The 17,984-nt window shown below is 37.0% G+C and overlaps 1 protein-coding gene across 3 annotated transcripts in view; it reads right to left on the bottom strand.

Annotated features, from left to right (window-relative positions):
• Nucleotides 1–17,984, bottom strand: part of LOC150095276 (MFS-type transporter SLC18B1-like) — a 545,110-nt gene that overhangs the window by 501,809 nt on the left and 25,317 nt on the right. For 2 of the 3 annotated variants that reach the window (XM_090410476.1, XM_090410480.1), the window contains exon 2: nucleotides 4,663–4,886. In XM_090410476.1, the coding sequence (XP_090266602.1) occupies nucleotides 4,663–4,752 (90 nt within the window). In that variant the 5' untranslated portion in view covers nucleotides 4,753–4,886. The remainder of the gene's footprint in view (nucleotides 1–4,662; nucleotides 4,887–17,984) is intronic. The other variant, XM_090410477.1, reaches the window with a different exon arrangement.

Here is a 17,984-nt window from a genome sequence, read left to right as displayed (position 1 = left end):
TGTCTAAGGCTCAGTTGTGGACCATGCAGCAACAGGCATGGCTGGAAATACCTCCAGCATCTGGTGTAGTCAATGCTTCGGAGAGTACAGGCTATTATTCATGCTAGAAGAGGACGGACATGCTATTAGGTAGGTATCTCTAATGTTTTGTCCATGGAGTGTATGTGTGCATATATATATATAGTTTTTTTTTTTAATAAGTTAGGAAATTATTGACCTTTTTAGTTATCTTACATTAGTTAGTTAAGTGGCACATTTTAGAATTGTCTGTTATTGTTTATTTGCCTTTCTGTGATCTTGTACTAATGATGCCTATGATACTTAGGTAAAAATTCGACATTAATAAAGTTTTTTATGCGAGTTTTCCTCTGTTTTTATAATTATTTTAATTATGCCAACTCATTATTGAAACAAATATAAGACAAGATATTTAGTGCACTGTTGCTATAGACCAGGGAATATAATTGGTGATGAGCAGGAAATGTTTAAGAAAATTAGTTTGGCAAGTACACAGCAAGTGATCATTATGAGGGACTTCAACTATATATATGCTCTGTGTGCATTAAACAATTGCAGGTAGACAGATGATAAGAGTATGAGATCTGTACTTGACAAAGTGAAAGGTTGCAGGGTGGAGTACAAACCTGCCATGGAGGGATTCTGTTATGTTTGGTGTCAACATTCATGGCAACAGCTTGCAACACACATACACATGCCAAAAGGACATATGACAGTCTGATGTGTGTGATATTGAGCTTCTCAATGCAGAGAAAAGAGACTAGTCCACATAGAATGCTCTGGAAGAGACTTTATTTTTAGGACATAATTAAGAGACAACTGTTTCTGTGTAAGTTATGGAGCCAATTCATTTGCTTCAACATAAAGACTAAGTGAGCAATGTGCAAAACATACTAATAGCTATCTGTATTCCCTGATGATGGACGGGATCCAACCATTGCAGGTTATTCTACCTTGCTGAACTATATACTTGAGACCCATAATCCAGTTTTGAATGAATAAGTGCAAGAATAAAGACGAAGCAATCTCTGCACTCAATTTAGGATGGAGTGTAGAGATTCCGTGCTTTCTTGCACTTTTCTCTTAGTTGACAAATGTGCAAGGAATGCAAGTTTTCTCTTAAAGAGCAGTTCCAAGAACTTAGCTTCTGTTGCTACTGGATAACAGTTTGTCCCATTCTTAATTCAGGATCTGGATGAAGAGTGCATTCGATAGAAGTGTACATACACACTTTTTTTTTTTACTGAAAACCTGAACCCATTACTAAGAGCCCATAGAGAGACAGACACAATCAATCACTTGTGAAGTTGTCTTTCAGTTATTCTCATGTTATGAGAGTGACAGTAAATTGTGAAGTCATCAACATATAGAACATTGTTTACAATGGGAGGAAACTTTTCAGTAGATGAATTAACCATTTTCTATAATATCTTATAAAGGCAGCTGGTCAGAGCAATAGATCAATAATTATTTGCTTGTGTTAAATCCTTTCCTGGTTTTTCTGTAGTTAGGATTTTGGAAAAAATCCTAACTACAGAAGAAATACAAACCAGCCTGTAGTTTGACCAATCTATTCTACCACCATCCTTAGGCAATAAGCCTATCTTATCCTCATTCCACTTCTTGGACAACTTTTCCCACAGCTAGACTGTCACTGAAAACCAAGTCAGCAGAGTTGTCAGTTCCTTAGCACATTCTCTAAAAACACATGAAATCCTATCCAGTCCCATTGCCTTATTGACATTCAGAGAACTTAGTATTTCTAACACACTCTCCTCTGTGTTTCCAAACCTTGACCCTCCTCATCCCTCTAGAAATAAAAACCTCTTTTCCAGGATGAAATACTCTAATAAAGTGATCATTAAACAACTCCACTATGTCTTCTGCATCAATCACTCAACTCCCATTTCTGTCTAACATTGTCATTCTTCCACAATAATTTCTTCTTCTAATATCCACATAATGAAAGAATTCCTTTGGATCTCAGGATAATCTCTTCTCATATTTAAGTTTTGCTTTCCTTATTATGCTAGTCACTTTCCTAGCCTGTCATATTTCTCATGCAACTGCTCTCCACCCATCTCCTCATACTTTTTCCATAATCTCCTTTTCATCTGCAGTTCTCGTTTGAGAACTCATCCACTTTACATCAAATCTTGTTCTCTTTTTAACTCGAGGTATACAACTTACCATTGCTGCTATTAATATTTCTTTGCTAATTCTCATGCACTGGTGATAGCGTCCCTTTTCATTATCACACTTGGATTAAGATTATTATAACAACCTGCCTTATAATTCCACATAAATTCTTTTCTTCTCAATATTACCAGCTCTGTACTACATTGATGGAACAGTACTCCAAGAGATTGATGAGGGACTTAGGGGTGTTGGTAGATAGGGAGATGAAGTCAGGGGACACATTGCTAAGGTGTCCAAGATTGCACATAGGATTACTTGGTGGTTGAGGAACACACTGACATCAAGAGATAAAGAGGTTATTATTCCCCTTTATAAAGTGTTGATACTTCCACATTTGGATTATTGTGCTCAGATCTGGTCACCTGGATTCCTTGGAGATGAGGAGGCTGTGGAGAGGGTTCAGAGAAGAGTGACTAAGTTGGTGATTGATGTAAAAAATGCTCCCTACATTGATAGATTGAGAGCTTGTGGATTGCAGAGGTTGGTTGATAGGTGGAGAAGAGGGGATATGATTAAATTTGAAGGGTTTTTATAGGATTGATGCAGGGGAAATGTTTCAGCTGTGTGATAGCGATGAAAGAACAAGAGGTCATCCCTGGAAATTAAAGAAGAGTGTGGTTAACAAGGGTGTGAGAACAAGGTTTTTTGCCTGGAGGGTGGTGAATGAGTGGAATTCATTGCCTGCCTTAGTTGTGAGTTCTTTGTCTGTAAATGAATTCAAGAAGAGATATGACAGATATTGTTTTGCTGGTTTGGGTCTCCTGCGATGAGTCTACTGACTCCATGGAGATAACCATAATAATAATAATAATATTTACACATATTCACTGGTTTGGTTGGCTGAGTAGTTAGCATATCTGCTCTCCAGCCAAAAGGCTGAGGGTTCAAATCCTGCCGTGAGAATGGATGTTTGTGATTGTCTGTGAAAATACTACTGGTGGTGGTGGTGGGCAGTAGATGGCATTGGTGTAGATGATTGTGGTTCGCTGTAGTTGGTGGATTGAGTGTTGGAGAGAGAGAAAGTTCTAGAGTAGGTGCCCTCTCTCTCTCGATGAGTCTTTTGATTCCTTGGAGGTGTCACGTGATAATAATAATATCTCTTCATCTCTCAAGTCAAGACCACATGATCACTATCTCCACCTGGTGGAAGGAATTACATTTCCGTTACAGTCAGGTTCTATGATGCCAGGACCAAATCCAAAACTCTTGAGCCTCTTGTTTCTTCTACTACTTGTTATCTGAGGCATCTGTCCTTCAAGAATTTCTGAAATTTCATTCCCTTAATACTATGTACTGATCTGTCTTAATACTATGTGCTGTTTCCTCTTCTCAATTTATGATGCTACTGTAATTAAAATCTCCCATAATGATCACTTGTTTCGCACTTGTGAAACTTAACTACCTAAACATTTCTTGCTCTTCAAATTCTATCCCTGGCCTATAGCAACATCCTCACTCCATAAATACTAGTGGTGGTGGTGGGCAGTAGATAACATTGGTGTAGATGATAGCTGCGGTTGGTGGAGTGGTGGAGACGGAGAGTTGTAGAGTAGGTGCCCTCCCTCGATGAGTCTTTGAACTCCTGGTGGTGTTATGTAATAATAATATACTCTCAAAACTATTAGAACTTTCTCTCCAAATCCGCCGCTCTGAGAAAACACAACTCATCACTTATAAGCAATAATCCACTCTACCACATTTGCCTTTCCGATCCTGATGAAAAACACTATACCCCTCTATTTTTATTCCTGTCAGTATATCTTCTTTATTCAACCAGGTTTTACTGATCCCAATAATCTTTTGAACAGATGAAGCTACCCATGCACTAATTCATCTCCTTCATTTCTGATACTCCTGGCATTTGTATAAAGAAACATCAATGAATTGTCTGTATTTCTATACCTATTATTGCTAATTGCTATTAATTATTACTACCTGTTATTAGTAATTACTTCAAACAACTAGGATGGATATCACCATTATCATCTGATTCCTTTTACAGTATTTTTTTTCCATTTCTAAGCTTTTTCAAAATCTCTTATAGAACATTTTGCCACCGTTTTGATATTTATCTTCTATATTCTTACCAAAGTCTTCCCATAACTTTTGTTTAAGTGCTCTTATACACAGGTTACAGATTAAGATTTTTTTTTCTCTGTTCTCTCAGGACACCTGTTGACTTTCTTCTTTTTCTGGATTGCATCATATGCAATCAAAGAAAAGATTCATAACATTAATAAATGCTTTTCATCTGTTCATTTTATAATAATATAAGAAACATATTGAAACTCAATATAAGTCTAAATGTATTCCTTCAAGTATGCCATATTATCATTTTATAATTAAACTTAAAATAAATTTAAATAAGCCTATAAATATTAAAGAAAAAAAGGTAATAATGCATAAATGCATCAATAACAATATGAAGTTTATACATTTTCTTACCTGACCAGGAAAGAATGGTGGAACAATGGCGATGCACATACTAACACCAATGTTGGCTAAGATTATGGCAATTAACTTGCCTTTATCCATATTCAGCTGAAGGAAAAATTAAACCTTGCTACATGTTACATAAAATAATATATTGTAACTCTTTTATAGACAGGATATGTGTGTATATGAAAAAATTTCTGCTGTTCTAATGGCAATTTCTTCAGTAAACCTTTCTGCAAATAAAAACATAATATGGATCTGAGCAAACATATTAATTCTAATTTATACCATTCAGAAATTAATGACTAAAATATTATTATTATTATTTTGGTAACCTCCATGGAATCAAGAGCCTCATAGTGGGAGGCTCACTAAACCAGCAACATGTCTATCATAATGAATTTTGAAGTTATTTCTGTGTGTGTTATGTTCCATCGAGTCATTTTCGACTCCTGGCGACTCCATGAACATACACTCTCCATTCCGATCCGTCCCTGACCATGTCTTTCAGAACCTCCAAGCACACTCCAGTTGCTTCTTTAACTCCATCCACCCATCTAATTCTTGGTCTTCCTCTTCTCCTGCTTCCATCAACTTTAGCAAGCATCATCATCTTCTCCAGACTGTCATTTGCTCACATAATATGTCTGAAGTATGACAATTTTTGTTTGATGATCATAGCTTCGACAGAGCAATCTGGCTTTATTCTGTCTATCACAGATTTATTCGTTTGCTTTGCAGGCCATGGCATTCTTAATAAGCGTCTCCAAACCCATAATTCAAATGCATCTATCTTCCTTCTTTCACTCTTTCTTAGGGTCCAACTTTCACATCCATATAGTACCACAGAGAATACCATTGCTGTCACGATTCTGATTTTTGTTGCAAGGCTAATCTTTAAAGATCTTGCTTAAATTTGTCATTGCTTTCTTTCCGAATAATAATCTTCTTCTAACTTCTTCAGTACAATAACCATCTTTATCAATTCGGGATCCTAGGAGCATAAAATTGTTAACTGCTTCCATTTTCTCCCCATCTACTTCAAAATCATTAAGTTCACATGTTGTCATAACTTTTGTCTTTTTGAGGTTAAGTTTAAGACCATATTTAGCACTTTCTTCTTTAACTTTCATAATAAGTTCCTTCAAATCTTCTTTGCATTCTGCTAGCAAGGTGGTATCATCTGCATACCTCAAATTATTAATATTTTTTCCACTAATTTTAATTCCAAATGAAGACTCCCCCCAGCCCTGCCATTCTTAAATTCGCTGTACAAGTTAAACAGGCACGGAGATAAAATACATCCTTGTCGCATCCCTTTACCTATTGTGAAATACTCAGTTTCTCCAAGATCTTAGAAGATCTTGAAAAAGAAGTTAGAACACTAGCTTCTTGTTCATAATAAAGATTCCTCAGAAGGATAATGAAATGCTCTGGGACTCCCATTGTTCTTAACACATTCCACAATTTCACATGATCTACAGAGTCAAAAGCCTTGCTATAGTCAAGGAAACAAAGGTAGACATTCTTGTTATATTCCTGTGCTCTTTCTATTATCCATCTCACATTGGCAATTTGATCTCTTGTTCCTCTGCCTTTTCGAAATCCTGCCTGTTCATCTAGCATTTCTCTCTTCATGAATGGTTCCAGTCTTTTCTGAATGATCTTAAGTAAGATTTTACTTGCATGAGAAATCAGTGCTATAGTTCTGTAATTTTAGTACTCTCTTGCATTGCCTTTCTTCAATAAAGGTCTATAAACTGATTTTTTCCATTCCCTAGGCCATGTAGAGAATGGAAAATGTCAGCGAATTTGTGATCCAAATTCGCTGACATAGAGCTGTTAAAATTTTAACTACCTCTTCTCCCAGGGCTTTGAGCAGCTCAATGGGTATTCCATCTCCTCCTGGTGCTTTCTTACCGGATAGCTGTTGCAGTGCCTACCCCCACTTCACTCTCCAGTGGTGTTGGCTCCTGTGTATACAGTAATCCTGCTCTTCAAATTTCTCAGTAATTTTGGAGTCCTTTCTGTAAAGGGCTTCTCTATACTCTTTTCATCTTTCGGTGATGTCTGCAGCTTCTGTAAGATATCCTTTGTGTTTACTTTTCAATATTGTCACCTTGGCACTAAACTTCCCTGTTAGTTCTCTGATCTTTTTGAAAAGATCTCTTGTTTTTCCTTTCTTGTTTTGGTCTTCTATTTGTTGGTATTCTTGGTTAAAGTATTTTTCCTTGTCTCTTCTGGCTTGTAGTTGAAACTCTGCAGTCAAATGCCGTCCTTCCTGCAAATTTCCTGTGGCCTTCATTTTCCTCCTTTCCTGAGCAGTCTTGATGGTGTCTTCTGACAGCCATTTGGACTTCTTACAAACTGTTGGAATATTCTTCTTTGCTTCTGTTTTAATTATATCTTTAACCTCTTCCCATAGTTCATCTGGTTCTCTTTCACACAAACTGAGTGTGTTGAATCTGTTCTGTATGCTAATATTGTATTCAGCTGTTATGCTTCCAAGATCATATCTGATTGACATTTGTGTTATTTTCAGTTTCCGTAGTTTCACATGTATCATAGCCACTAACAACTCATGGTCTGTTCCACAGTCTGCACCTGGAAAAGTCTTGACAGACTGAATTGCACTTCTCCATCTTCTTTGTCCAAGTATATAGTCAATTTGTTTTCGGTATTGTCCATCAGGTGATATCCATGTGTACAATCTTCTTTTGTGCTGTTTAAAACAGGTGTTAGCAACAAACAAAGAATTCTCTGCACAAAACTCAACTAGTCTCTTCCCTACAGTGTTACAAATACCTAAACCAAAATGACCTGTTATTCCTTGCTCCTCAGTCTCTCCCACTTTTGCATTCCAACCTCCAATAAGTAGCCATAAATCTCGCTTTGGTGCTGCATCTATCACTACTTGTAACTTGCCATAAAATTCTTCAATGTCTTCTTCTGATGCCTCTGTAGTAGGTGCATAAACCTGATGATGGTCATATTCATTGGATGTTCACTCACTCTGAGAAAAATGATTCTGTCACTCACTGAATTATAGCCCAATACATACATAGTCATCTTTTTCCTGAGTAAGAAAGATACTCCATTTTTTCGACTTGTCTCATGTCCTGAGTAATACACCATATAGTTCCATGACTGAAAATTGGTTCATTCCTGTCCATCTAAGTTCATTCCCAATATATCCAGCTTCTTGTGCTCTATTGACATCTTTATTATTATCCTTATTATTATCCTTGGTTCATACTTCTAGCATTCCAAGTTCCAATCCTGTGGTTTCTTGTGAAACAGGGAGCCTCCCTTTTCCAACCAGCAACATCCATGACCAAGCTTCCTTCTAGGTTTGACCTGGACACATCATAAAAACTAGTTCTACTTGTGGAAGCCCTCTGTTCTTCCCCAGTTGCATGTTGGATGCCTTCAGGCCTGGGGGTCTTACCATCCAGCACCATATCATACTTTCTCATTTTTGGCATGTTCATGGAATGTTCTTGACAAGGTACAGAGGTGGTTTGCCATTGTCTTCCTCTGGAATATTTTTTGACTTTCCAGTCTAGATCTGCACTGTTCTGTGAAAACGGGGCACTTCTAGAAGGATGTGAATGCAGTGTGGTCCTGGTAAAGAAGAGGCTAAGTCTCTGAGATATCTATTTGCGCATATCTTTACTCTAGAATAATTACCTGTAAAGAAAATTATCCCTTGAAGTTATTTACACTCCTTGAATTCACAATGCACTCCAGCAATGCATTCCACTCACCAACAACTATCCATGTAAAAAATCTACTCTCACACCCTTCACCACATCTTTATACAACTTCCAGTTATGACCTCTTGTTCTTCCCACCTTAACAACTGCTTTTTTTTATAATTCCTTCTTTATTAATCTGATAGAATTACTTAACTAACTTGAAGGTCTCTATCATATCTCCTATTTTCCTCCTATCCACCAACCTCTGTAATCCACCTTCTCTCAAATGCTCGTCATAACCAACACTCCAGAGTCCTGATATCACTTTGGTCATTCATCTTTGGATCTTCACTAGTATTTCCAGATCACAATGAAAACCAGGTGACCAAATATGAGCACAATAGTCATGTGTGGGCTGACTAATGCCCTATATAGAGGCATCATCGCCTCCGTATCCCAATATGTCAATGCACTTTTTATCATAGCAGAAATACAATGTGCAGATTTTGCAACACTTGTGATGTGTCCTCAGGATTTCAGTCCACTATCTGCCATCACTCCAAGATATCAACTTCCTGTAGTACAGCTCCACCAGTACAGTACAGTACAGCACAGTACATATCCTTATATCTCTGTATCCCGAAGTGTAACACCTTGCATTTATTAATATTAAAACTGCAACCCCACTCATTTGTCCAGGCTAAAAGTATATTCAAAAGTCTAATCTTCCTGTAGAGAATTAACCTCAGCACTACTCATGATAATGCTACCTAACTTTGCATCATCAGCAAACATTTGAAGATCCCCCAGCTTATTAACTTATTTGTCAATGTATTAACAAATAAGTTAAACATAGGATCCAGGTACAGAACCTCGACATCACTTGGTCATCTTCCTTTTCTGAGACACTGCTCCATCACACACAACTTGCTGGTATTTTCAATTTTATATAAACCAATCGGTCATGTGGTAATGTATCAAATGCCTTTGGAAAGTCCAAGAAAATCACTGAATATGGATCTCTCTTATCCAACACATTCATCACCTTATCATAAAACGTAAGCAGATTGCTAAAACAAGACCGATCCTTCAAAAACCCATGCTGACCATCATAGACAATCTTATGTCCATCAACCCAATCTTGTATTCTATTTCTAACAAATTTTTCCAATACTTTGATCACAACAGATATACAGGCTGGTCTATAATTGGAAACTTCTGTTTTAGAACCATGTTTGTGGAGAGGTATTATTTTGCCTTCTTTCCCTCCCTTAGGAACCTTACCCATTGCAAGACTTTCATTAAATAACCAAGTCAAGGACATGGTTAACTCTTTTGTGCATTCTTTAAAAATATGTGGTATGTCATCCATTCTCACAGCCTTATTAACATCTATCCAAATCAATGCTTAATACATCTCTGATTCTTTTACCTTTAATTCTCCTAATACTAGCCTCCCTTCTACATGTTGAACAGCATCATTCACACCACTATGATATATAGTGATGAAGTGTTCATTAAATAATTCCACTATATCATTTGCTATGGTTACTCTGCTTTCATAACTATCCGCCAGTGTCAACCTGCACTAATTATTTTTCCTCTTGCTTGCTATACAGCAGAAAAATTCCTTTGGATTAGTTTTGACCTGACTGGCCAATGTCTCATATTCTACTTTTTTTTGTTAACCACGCTTGTCACTTTTCTAGCCTGCAGTTTATATTCTTCATGCATCTGTTCGTTGCAAACTATCCTGTACGTCCTCCATAACAACTTCTTTTGTAACACTGCTTGATTTCACTATTCATCCATCTCACTCCTACTCTATTTATTTGCTTAACTCTTGATATGCAGTTATGCACTGCTTGTATTAGATACTGTCTTATTATTTCCCATGCACTTTCAATATGTTTTTCTACATAATTCATCAACCCAATGTATTGATGCTAGTTGACTATGGAGTTTCTCATGATCGTCCACCTTACAGTTCCACATATAGACCATTTTAGATAGTTATATGAAAACAAAAACATATTTTAAAGCTCACTTAATGACAGTGAGTTTTCAAAATTCTTTATTGAGCAAATTTAGAAAATAAAAATGATAGAAAAATATATAAATAAAAATAAACAAAGAAACAAACAGCTATCTATCCACATGGAATTTCATGCATAGATAGCTGAACTTTTTTTTTTTATTTTTTTTTTTACAGTGGCAGGCCTGGCTGGCTGAGTGGTTAGTGTATGCTCTCCAGCTAAAAGGCTGCGGGTTCGAATCCTGCCGTGGGCATGGATGTTTGTGATTGTGAAAATACTAGTGGTGGTAGTCGGCAGTAGGTGGTGTTGGTGTAGATGATGAAGGTAGTTGCAGTTGGTGGAGATGGAGAGCACCCTCCCTCGATGAATCATTGAACTCCTTGGAGGTGTTATGTAATAATAATAAAAATATACTGCGACAATTGTTACACGTATATGCCCAAAAATGTTAAAGATTCATGGAGTTTTATGTTAAATGAGAAGAAGGAATAATTACAGAGTGTGAAAAGTGTGATGAAAGGTTAGGGCACTTTCCAAAAATGAGAATGGTGTCACTCGGAAGAAATTAGAAAATGGATGGAAGTGATGGCAACGACAGTAACAGAAGTGCATGGAAGAGCTTAGGTAGGAGTTAATGAAAAAGAAGAGTGAGGTTAAACATTAGGAGGAGGAAATTGAATCTTTAAAAAGATTAACTAATGCAAACGAGGAGGTTAATAGGAAGAAGCAAGTATCTAAAGATCATAGGGTGGCTTTATATGGTGATTCAATCATTAAAGGTGTGATAAATAATAAGGTAAATAAGACGATTACTAGGTAGTGCAATGAAATGAATATATGATGCTTTGCATGGAAAGAAGGAACAAGTGTCAGAATTGGTGGTAGTAGTGGGCATAAATGACTTGATAGAGAGATAAAAATGTGGAAAAGAATACGAAGTTGTTACAGGAGATGAAGGATACTAGTGTCATTGGGAAAGTGGTTAGTTTGTTGCTCAGATATGACAGTAGTGAACTGAGAAGGAGAGCAACGATACTGGATGACAAAATGGCTGACAAAATTCTGTTCACAGGGTTCATACGAAATTTGTATCAATAAGGGTCAGAGAGAGAGAGGTTGAGAAGCAGGTTGTGGAAGGCCAGGAAGACGATGGATACAAAAGTAAGTGATCATGGAAGGGTAGAATGATGTAGTGTAAAAAAGTGGGATGATAAGGATATGAATTAAAATGAGGATCAAAAATAAGGGAAACAGGGATGGTCAGATGAAATAGAGTAGAGAGAGAGTACAGAGTGATGGTGTTGGTGGGATGGACTCAAAGATTGGGAAACTGTTGTTTGTATACTCATGTAAGGAATATCGTAAATAAAGGAGATGAGTTTGCAGCATTCATCTCAGGATGCCCAAAGATAATTGATATAAGTGAAACTTTGTTGTCTGCAGATGATATACTGACAGGATTTTCTATATGATACAGAATATCTTCTGAATGGATAGGAAGATGAAAACAGGACGGGGGGGACTGTTAATGATACCAGAGGAACTGTGTCCTTCAAGAGTGGAAATGGAAAACAGTAATGTGTGTGTGAAGATTTTGAAGATATTTGATGTGAAGTTGAGATCAATAAAAGAGTATACCTAATAGGATGTTTGTTATAGGCCAGGGAATGTGGAATGTTTAGAAAAATTAATTTGACAAGTAAAAGGAAAGTGATCCTAATGGGAAATTTTAATAATAGGAATGTGGATCGAAAAGAAGAGACAGTGTATAGTAACAAAGAGAGTAAATCTGTTGAGTTACTACAGGATAACTGTCATAAGAAGCATGTGATGGAAGCAGCATGAGGTTTTCAGATGTTGGGTTCGGTGATATCCTCACAAGATGTGGTTGTGAATGAATCAATACTGCCACTTCTTGGTAAGCGTGATCATGCTTACCAAGAAGTTTGGAAGGTGGTCAAACTGGTTTGGAAGGTGGTCAAACAGGAAAAGGTTGTTATCAAGAAGGTATATATATATATATATACACAACTATATGTAGGGTCCCTGAAGTCTTGGCAGCATGCCCACTGGGTCTGAGACACCTGGCAAGTGCAGAAGTGGGTTGTCTCCTAGTGGTGGGACCTGATTAGGTACTTTTGGGTACTTAAATTACTATGCTATTTTCTCCCTTTTAGAGTTAGCAGCCCAGTAGGGTTTGCTCCTCCATCACTATGAGTACAACAAAGCAGAATAGAGACCGTCGCTCTCTCACTTAGGGAGGGACCATGGAACTCCACTCTCATGACTGATCTTCTACTTGACTTGGATGGCAATGTCTGCGTCACCCATTCCAGCAATGCCTACAAATTAACTTCAACCACCTCCATGAGAAGATCAGCCATTAGATTAGCACTGAATTCTAGAATGAATATGATTCTGTTGCAACCATTAACACAGATACAATATATTTTTCCCAACTGCAGTAAAGCCTTGACTACTCCAGAAGGAGTAGTCAAGGTTAAAGTCTCAGAAGGGTTCACTCTGTGAATCCTTCTGAGACCTTTAACTCTTCCCATAACATCCATTTTTCAAAATATCTTGGTTCAAGCAGGACCATTACCTCAGAGACAATTTGTCTGTTCATACTGTCAGAGAGCTAGAGCTTTTATCACTGCTACTGGTCTTGGCATTCAATGCCATGCAAAACATCCTAATGCTACTAATGTGGAAGTTTATACTGAGCAGGCAAAAACACAATGGACTACTGAAGAGGAATATTCTGTAACTTCCAGTGTTCGTACAACATCCAGCTATCAAAATATAACTTAGTCCAACCAGGACTATTATCTCAAAGATAACTTTGTCTGCCCAGAATGTCAGCGAGAATTTACCACCTCTATTGGTCTTGGTGTTCACCACTGTGCAAAACATCCTGTTGCTGTTAATGATGAAATTTGTACCAACCATGCAAAGGCATGGCAGACTGTTGAAGAGGAACACTGTCTTGCCTTCCATGAAGCTTTGTTAACTATAGAAGATACAGTTCACATCAATGACGTTTTGGCAGAGGTTCTGCTAAGGCAGACAACAGCTACAATCAGATCACATCATAAATTACATCCCTGCAGACATCTATATAGAAGATCCCACAAAAGCACCCGTATACCTCCTGCTCCACTGCTATTATCTCAAGAGAGGAGTAAGGCCAGTACAATAACATCTCTTCAAGTATGCCTTACAAAATCTCAATTACCCTCTTCTTCTTCAGTATAGTCATAAGGTTAGATCAGCATTATTAAGCATAATAAGAATATTATTAGATTGTCACTCAATGAGGTATCTATTACAACAAAGTTGAATCCTTATTTAGAAATAGAATTTTCCAGGCTACATCCTCCTTCCTACTTAGTAATGTCCTGCATCATCTGTTCAATCCAAACAGAAAGACAGAAAGCATCATTATGCCCAAATGCAGGCATTATATAAAAAAAGAATAGAAGCATTTGTGCTAGAACAATGCTTGATGGAGTATCTCCTCCTCCTCCTCCAAGTGAGATGCATGAGAAGTTAGTCTACTTTTGGAGGGATGTCTTTTCCCCTCCACCATACCTACCTGATTTAGTACTTCCTTCTGTCTCAGGGTCCATTCTGGAAGCAGAACTTTTCTGTCCTTCTTCTTTTGATGAAATAGTCTTCAATTCCAACTAGTTCATCAGGCAGCTTTACTGTGCAGAGCTTGTTCATTCCATAGACAGTGTTCATTCCAAAGAAGGAAGATGCATTTGTACCCTCTGACTACCATCCAATTACAGTTACTCCTGTTCTCTTACATCTCTTTCATAAAGTGTTTAAACATCTGCAGTCATACATCCATCATGACTCAGGGAGAGAGAGAGAGTCTTCATCCCTGCAGATTGACTCCTTCCTGTAGGGCACATGTTCATGATGGAGGGGTCCTCCCAGTAATGGCCCTTTTTACTCTTTTTCTTCACTTTTCTTCCCATATTCTTTGCTGTACTTCTCCTGACTCTTTTTTTTGCGGTCTTTTTTTTCCCAAGCCATTATCACTGGGATCCAATGTCCTCCCATCATGTTTGTTGCGCAGTGTGACCCAGGGAAATCTGGAAAGGAAGATCCTAGTAGTCTTGCACTACTCTGGCCTCTGAATTAGAAACACTAATTAGAAACAGTGTTTCCAATCTTTCACACAACAAATGAAAATCCAATAGGGAAAATGCCACCCTTCTTTATTCAAAAAGGTTTAGAAGGACTGGTGATATTTTTGTGGAAACATTATGTCAGCAGTATTCTGAGAAACTGCTGAGAGCAACATCAATGGATGGAATATCAATCACAGTAACACTTCATAAAACACTCAATTCTTGTAGAGGATTGATATCAGAACGGGATCTCCTTGATGTTGCTGATAAAGAGATATGTTCAGAGCTTAAAGATCAGGTAGTGACAGGTGTAAGGCACATCCTGATACACAGGGATGGTCACCTGGTTCAGACCAGGAACATCATCCTTATTTTTGATACACTCAAGTCTCCAACATCTGTAAAAGCAGGGTATCTCAACTGTCCTATTAGACTGTACATCCCTAATCTGCTTTAAATGTCAGAAATATGGGTGTGCCCAAACTGCTTGCTGTGGCTCTACCACCACCTGTGCCCAATGTGGTAGTAAAGAGAAGGATAATAAATCTTGCTTTGCGTAAAAAAAAAAAAAAAAAAAAAAAAAAAAAAAAAAAAAAAAAAAAGCTAAATGTGTCAACTGTCAGGAAGATCACTCAGCTTACTCCCATGCACGTCAAAGATGGAAAGATGAAAAAAAAAAAAAAGGACAAAATATATCATATCACAATGCAAAAAAGGAAGTTAACCACCACCACTACACCTGTCTGGAGATACTCATATGCTGAGAAGGTGGCAGCAAAGAATATGTCAACAGCATCTCAAACACATGTCTATTCCATCATTTCATAATTTCACCATATCCGAAATTTATGATCATGAGTCTCTGCTGAGTGCATCGATCACATAATCTATGGTCTCACTCCGGAAACAACTCCAAAAAATGGTACCATTCAATGAGAACCCACTTGTCAATAAAATTATGGCAAGGATATCATTTAAGAGAAACCACCAGACAATCCCACAGAAAGAAGCATACTTTGGTATTTGCTGAAGGTAAATTAAATTTGCCAACTGACCCCGACATATAAGATGTATTGAATACGAGGGTTGTTTGAACATTTGGTAAATTTCCAATAGATGGCAACACCATTCATACCAGTTTCAGCACGTATCATCTTTTCATGACCCCTGGCAAAATTTTAGCTATGTGCACATGTAGTTCTCGTTTGGCAAACATTTTAAATGACAGTGTTCACATTTTTCATAAAAATGGAGAAAAACAAGTTTCGTGCAGCGATAAAACACTTTTATTTGAAGAAGTGGATGGCTGTGCAGATTAAAGCCAAGTTAGATGCAGTTCATGGGGACTCTGCATCAGCATTAAAGACTATTTATTTTTGGATAAATGAGTTTAAACATGGTTGTAAGTCCATCGAAGATGAAGTGCACTGCAGATGCCCAACTGAGGTCTCTACGAAGGAAATGATTGACAAAATCCATGGTATCGTTACGGAAAACTGTCGAGCGAAAGTGTGTGAGATTGCTGAGATTATAGGCATCTCAACTGAATGGGTGTATAATATCATGTACAAAAAATTGTACATGAAAAAGCTGTTTGCACGATGGGTGCTACGAATGTTGACTGTTGATCAAAAACGTATGTGAAAAGGCATTTCAACACAGTGTTTGGCGATGTTTAATTGCAATTCGCAGGATTTTTTGCATCAATTCATGACTGCAGACGAAACTTGGATCCACCACTACACACCTGAGTCCAAGCAGCAGTCAAAACAGTGGACAATGCCTGGTGAAAGATTACCAAAAAAAGCGGACCGTTTTGTTAGCTGGGAAGGTGATGGCAACTGCTTTTTTGGGATTCCCAAGGAATTATCATGATAGACTACTTGGAAAATGGTAAGACAATAACAGGAGTCTATTATGCATCATTGTTGGGCCACTTAAAAGAAGAACTGAAGAAAAAATGGCCAAGATTGGTGCACAAAAAAGTGCTCTTTCATCAAGACAATGCGCCATCCCACACATCGGCCATCACAATGGCAAAATTGCATGAATTGAGGTTTGAATTGGTTCCATTTCCACTGTATTCTCTAGACTTGGCCCTGTGTGACTTCTTCTTGTTCCCAAACTTAAAAATTTGGCTCGGTGAGAAAAAAATTTTCTTCAAACAAGAATGTCATCAAAGTTGTCATCAAACTTATGACTGTTTTGCACAATTTGACAAATCCAACTTTTTAGATGGGATGAAAAAATGGAAACTCACTGGACCAAATGTGTAGACCTCGATGGAGACTATGTTGAAAAATAAAGGTGATGTTTTCCAAAAAAATGTGTTTAACTTATTTTTTTTTATCAAACTTTTCAAACAATCCTCATATTTTACCAGAAAAAAAGATAGCCAATGGCCACCTATACCTCCCAAAATCAATTAATAAATATCAGCCTGACAAAGGTATATCCTCACCTTCCTGAAAAATGGACAAGTCCACAAAACCAAAACAATAGGACATTTTTTACAATTGAAATGTTGTGGGTTTTGCCAGAATATCAATGCTATCAAGATTTTTACTGCAGAAACACAAACCTTTTCTGTTTCTGTCTGTAAGAAACATATTTAAGATCCAATGAGGATCCAACCTAAGGAATTTCACTGTTATACACAAAAACAGAACTGGACAGGTTGAGGTTGTATCACTGAATGAACTTGACAATAATGACCTCTATCTTTTAAATAATATATTCAATATTCATAACTTATTTTAACCGCTAATACCAAATAATCCTACTCATGGAGGAGTAGCTATGGGCAGTGATACTCCTTTTTCCATCATGTCCAACTTAATATTGCTCTTGATTCAGTAGCGATTCACTTATCGATGGCATTTCTTATTACAGTATTACAGTATGCTCAATTTATTACCACTGGGTGCTGGTTAAACGAAATAGATGTTGATAAGCTTATCTTGCGATTACCTGGACCCATACTCAGTGGTGAGCTATAAGGGGCTCACCAGAGCCCTTTGTTAAATTTTTCTCAAATTTGTGAGCCCCTTGTTCTTCTTGTTTACTTTTTTATTTTTTCAAAAAAAAACAAAAAAAAAAAACATAATTTTTTTGAAATATATTAAGTGACAAACTCATATGGTAACCTAACAAAGTGATTTTATTAAATAACATATTATAGTTACTGTTACTACCATTTTACAAATAAGAATTCATTTTTGGTAATAGCATATAAATAAATAAATAGGACTATAAAATAATGCCCCTTGATTGGTACCATTGATTATCACTTGAAGTATAAAAACAAAGAGAAATAAAATATAATTCAAATATTATTGTGTTCAGCAATATTTATTTATTATTATGTTTGTCGTAAAAATTTCTATTGCAAACAAAAGAAATTCATTTTGTTTATAAAAAATGCAGCCTATTTCATATGTGGGATTACAAAAGAT

The sequence above is a fragment of the Typopeltis vanoorti genome, chromosome 20, assembly GCF_054136105.1.
Source record: "Typopeltis vanoorti isolate ZY-2024b chromosome 20, IOZ_Tvanoo_1.0, whole genome shotgun sequence".
NCBI classification, from domain to species: Eukaryota; Metazoa; Arthropoda; class Arachnida; order Uropygi; family Thelyphonidae; genus Typopeltis; species Typopeltis vanoorti.
Note: the sequence above shows the minus strand (reverse complement) of the source record. Positions and strands in the feature narration are given on the sequence as shown.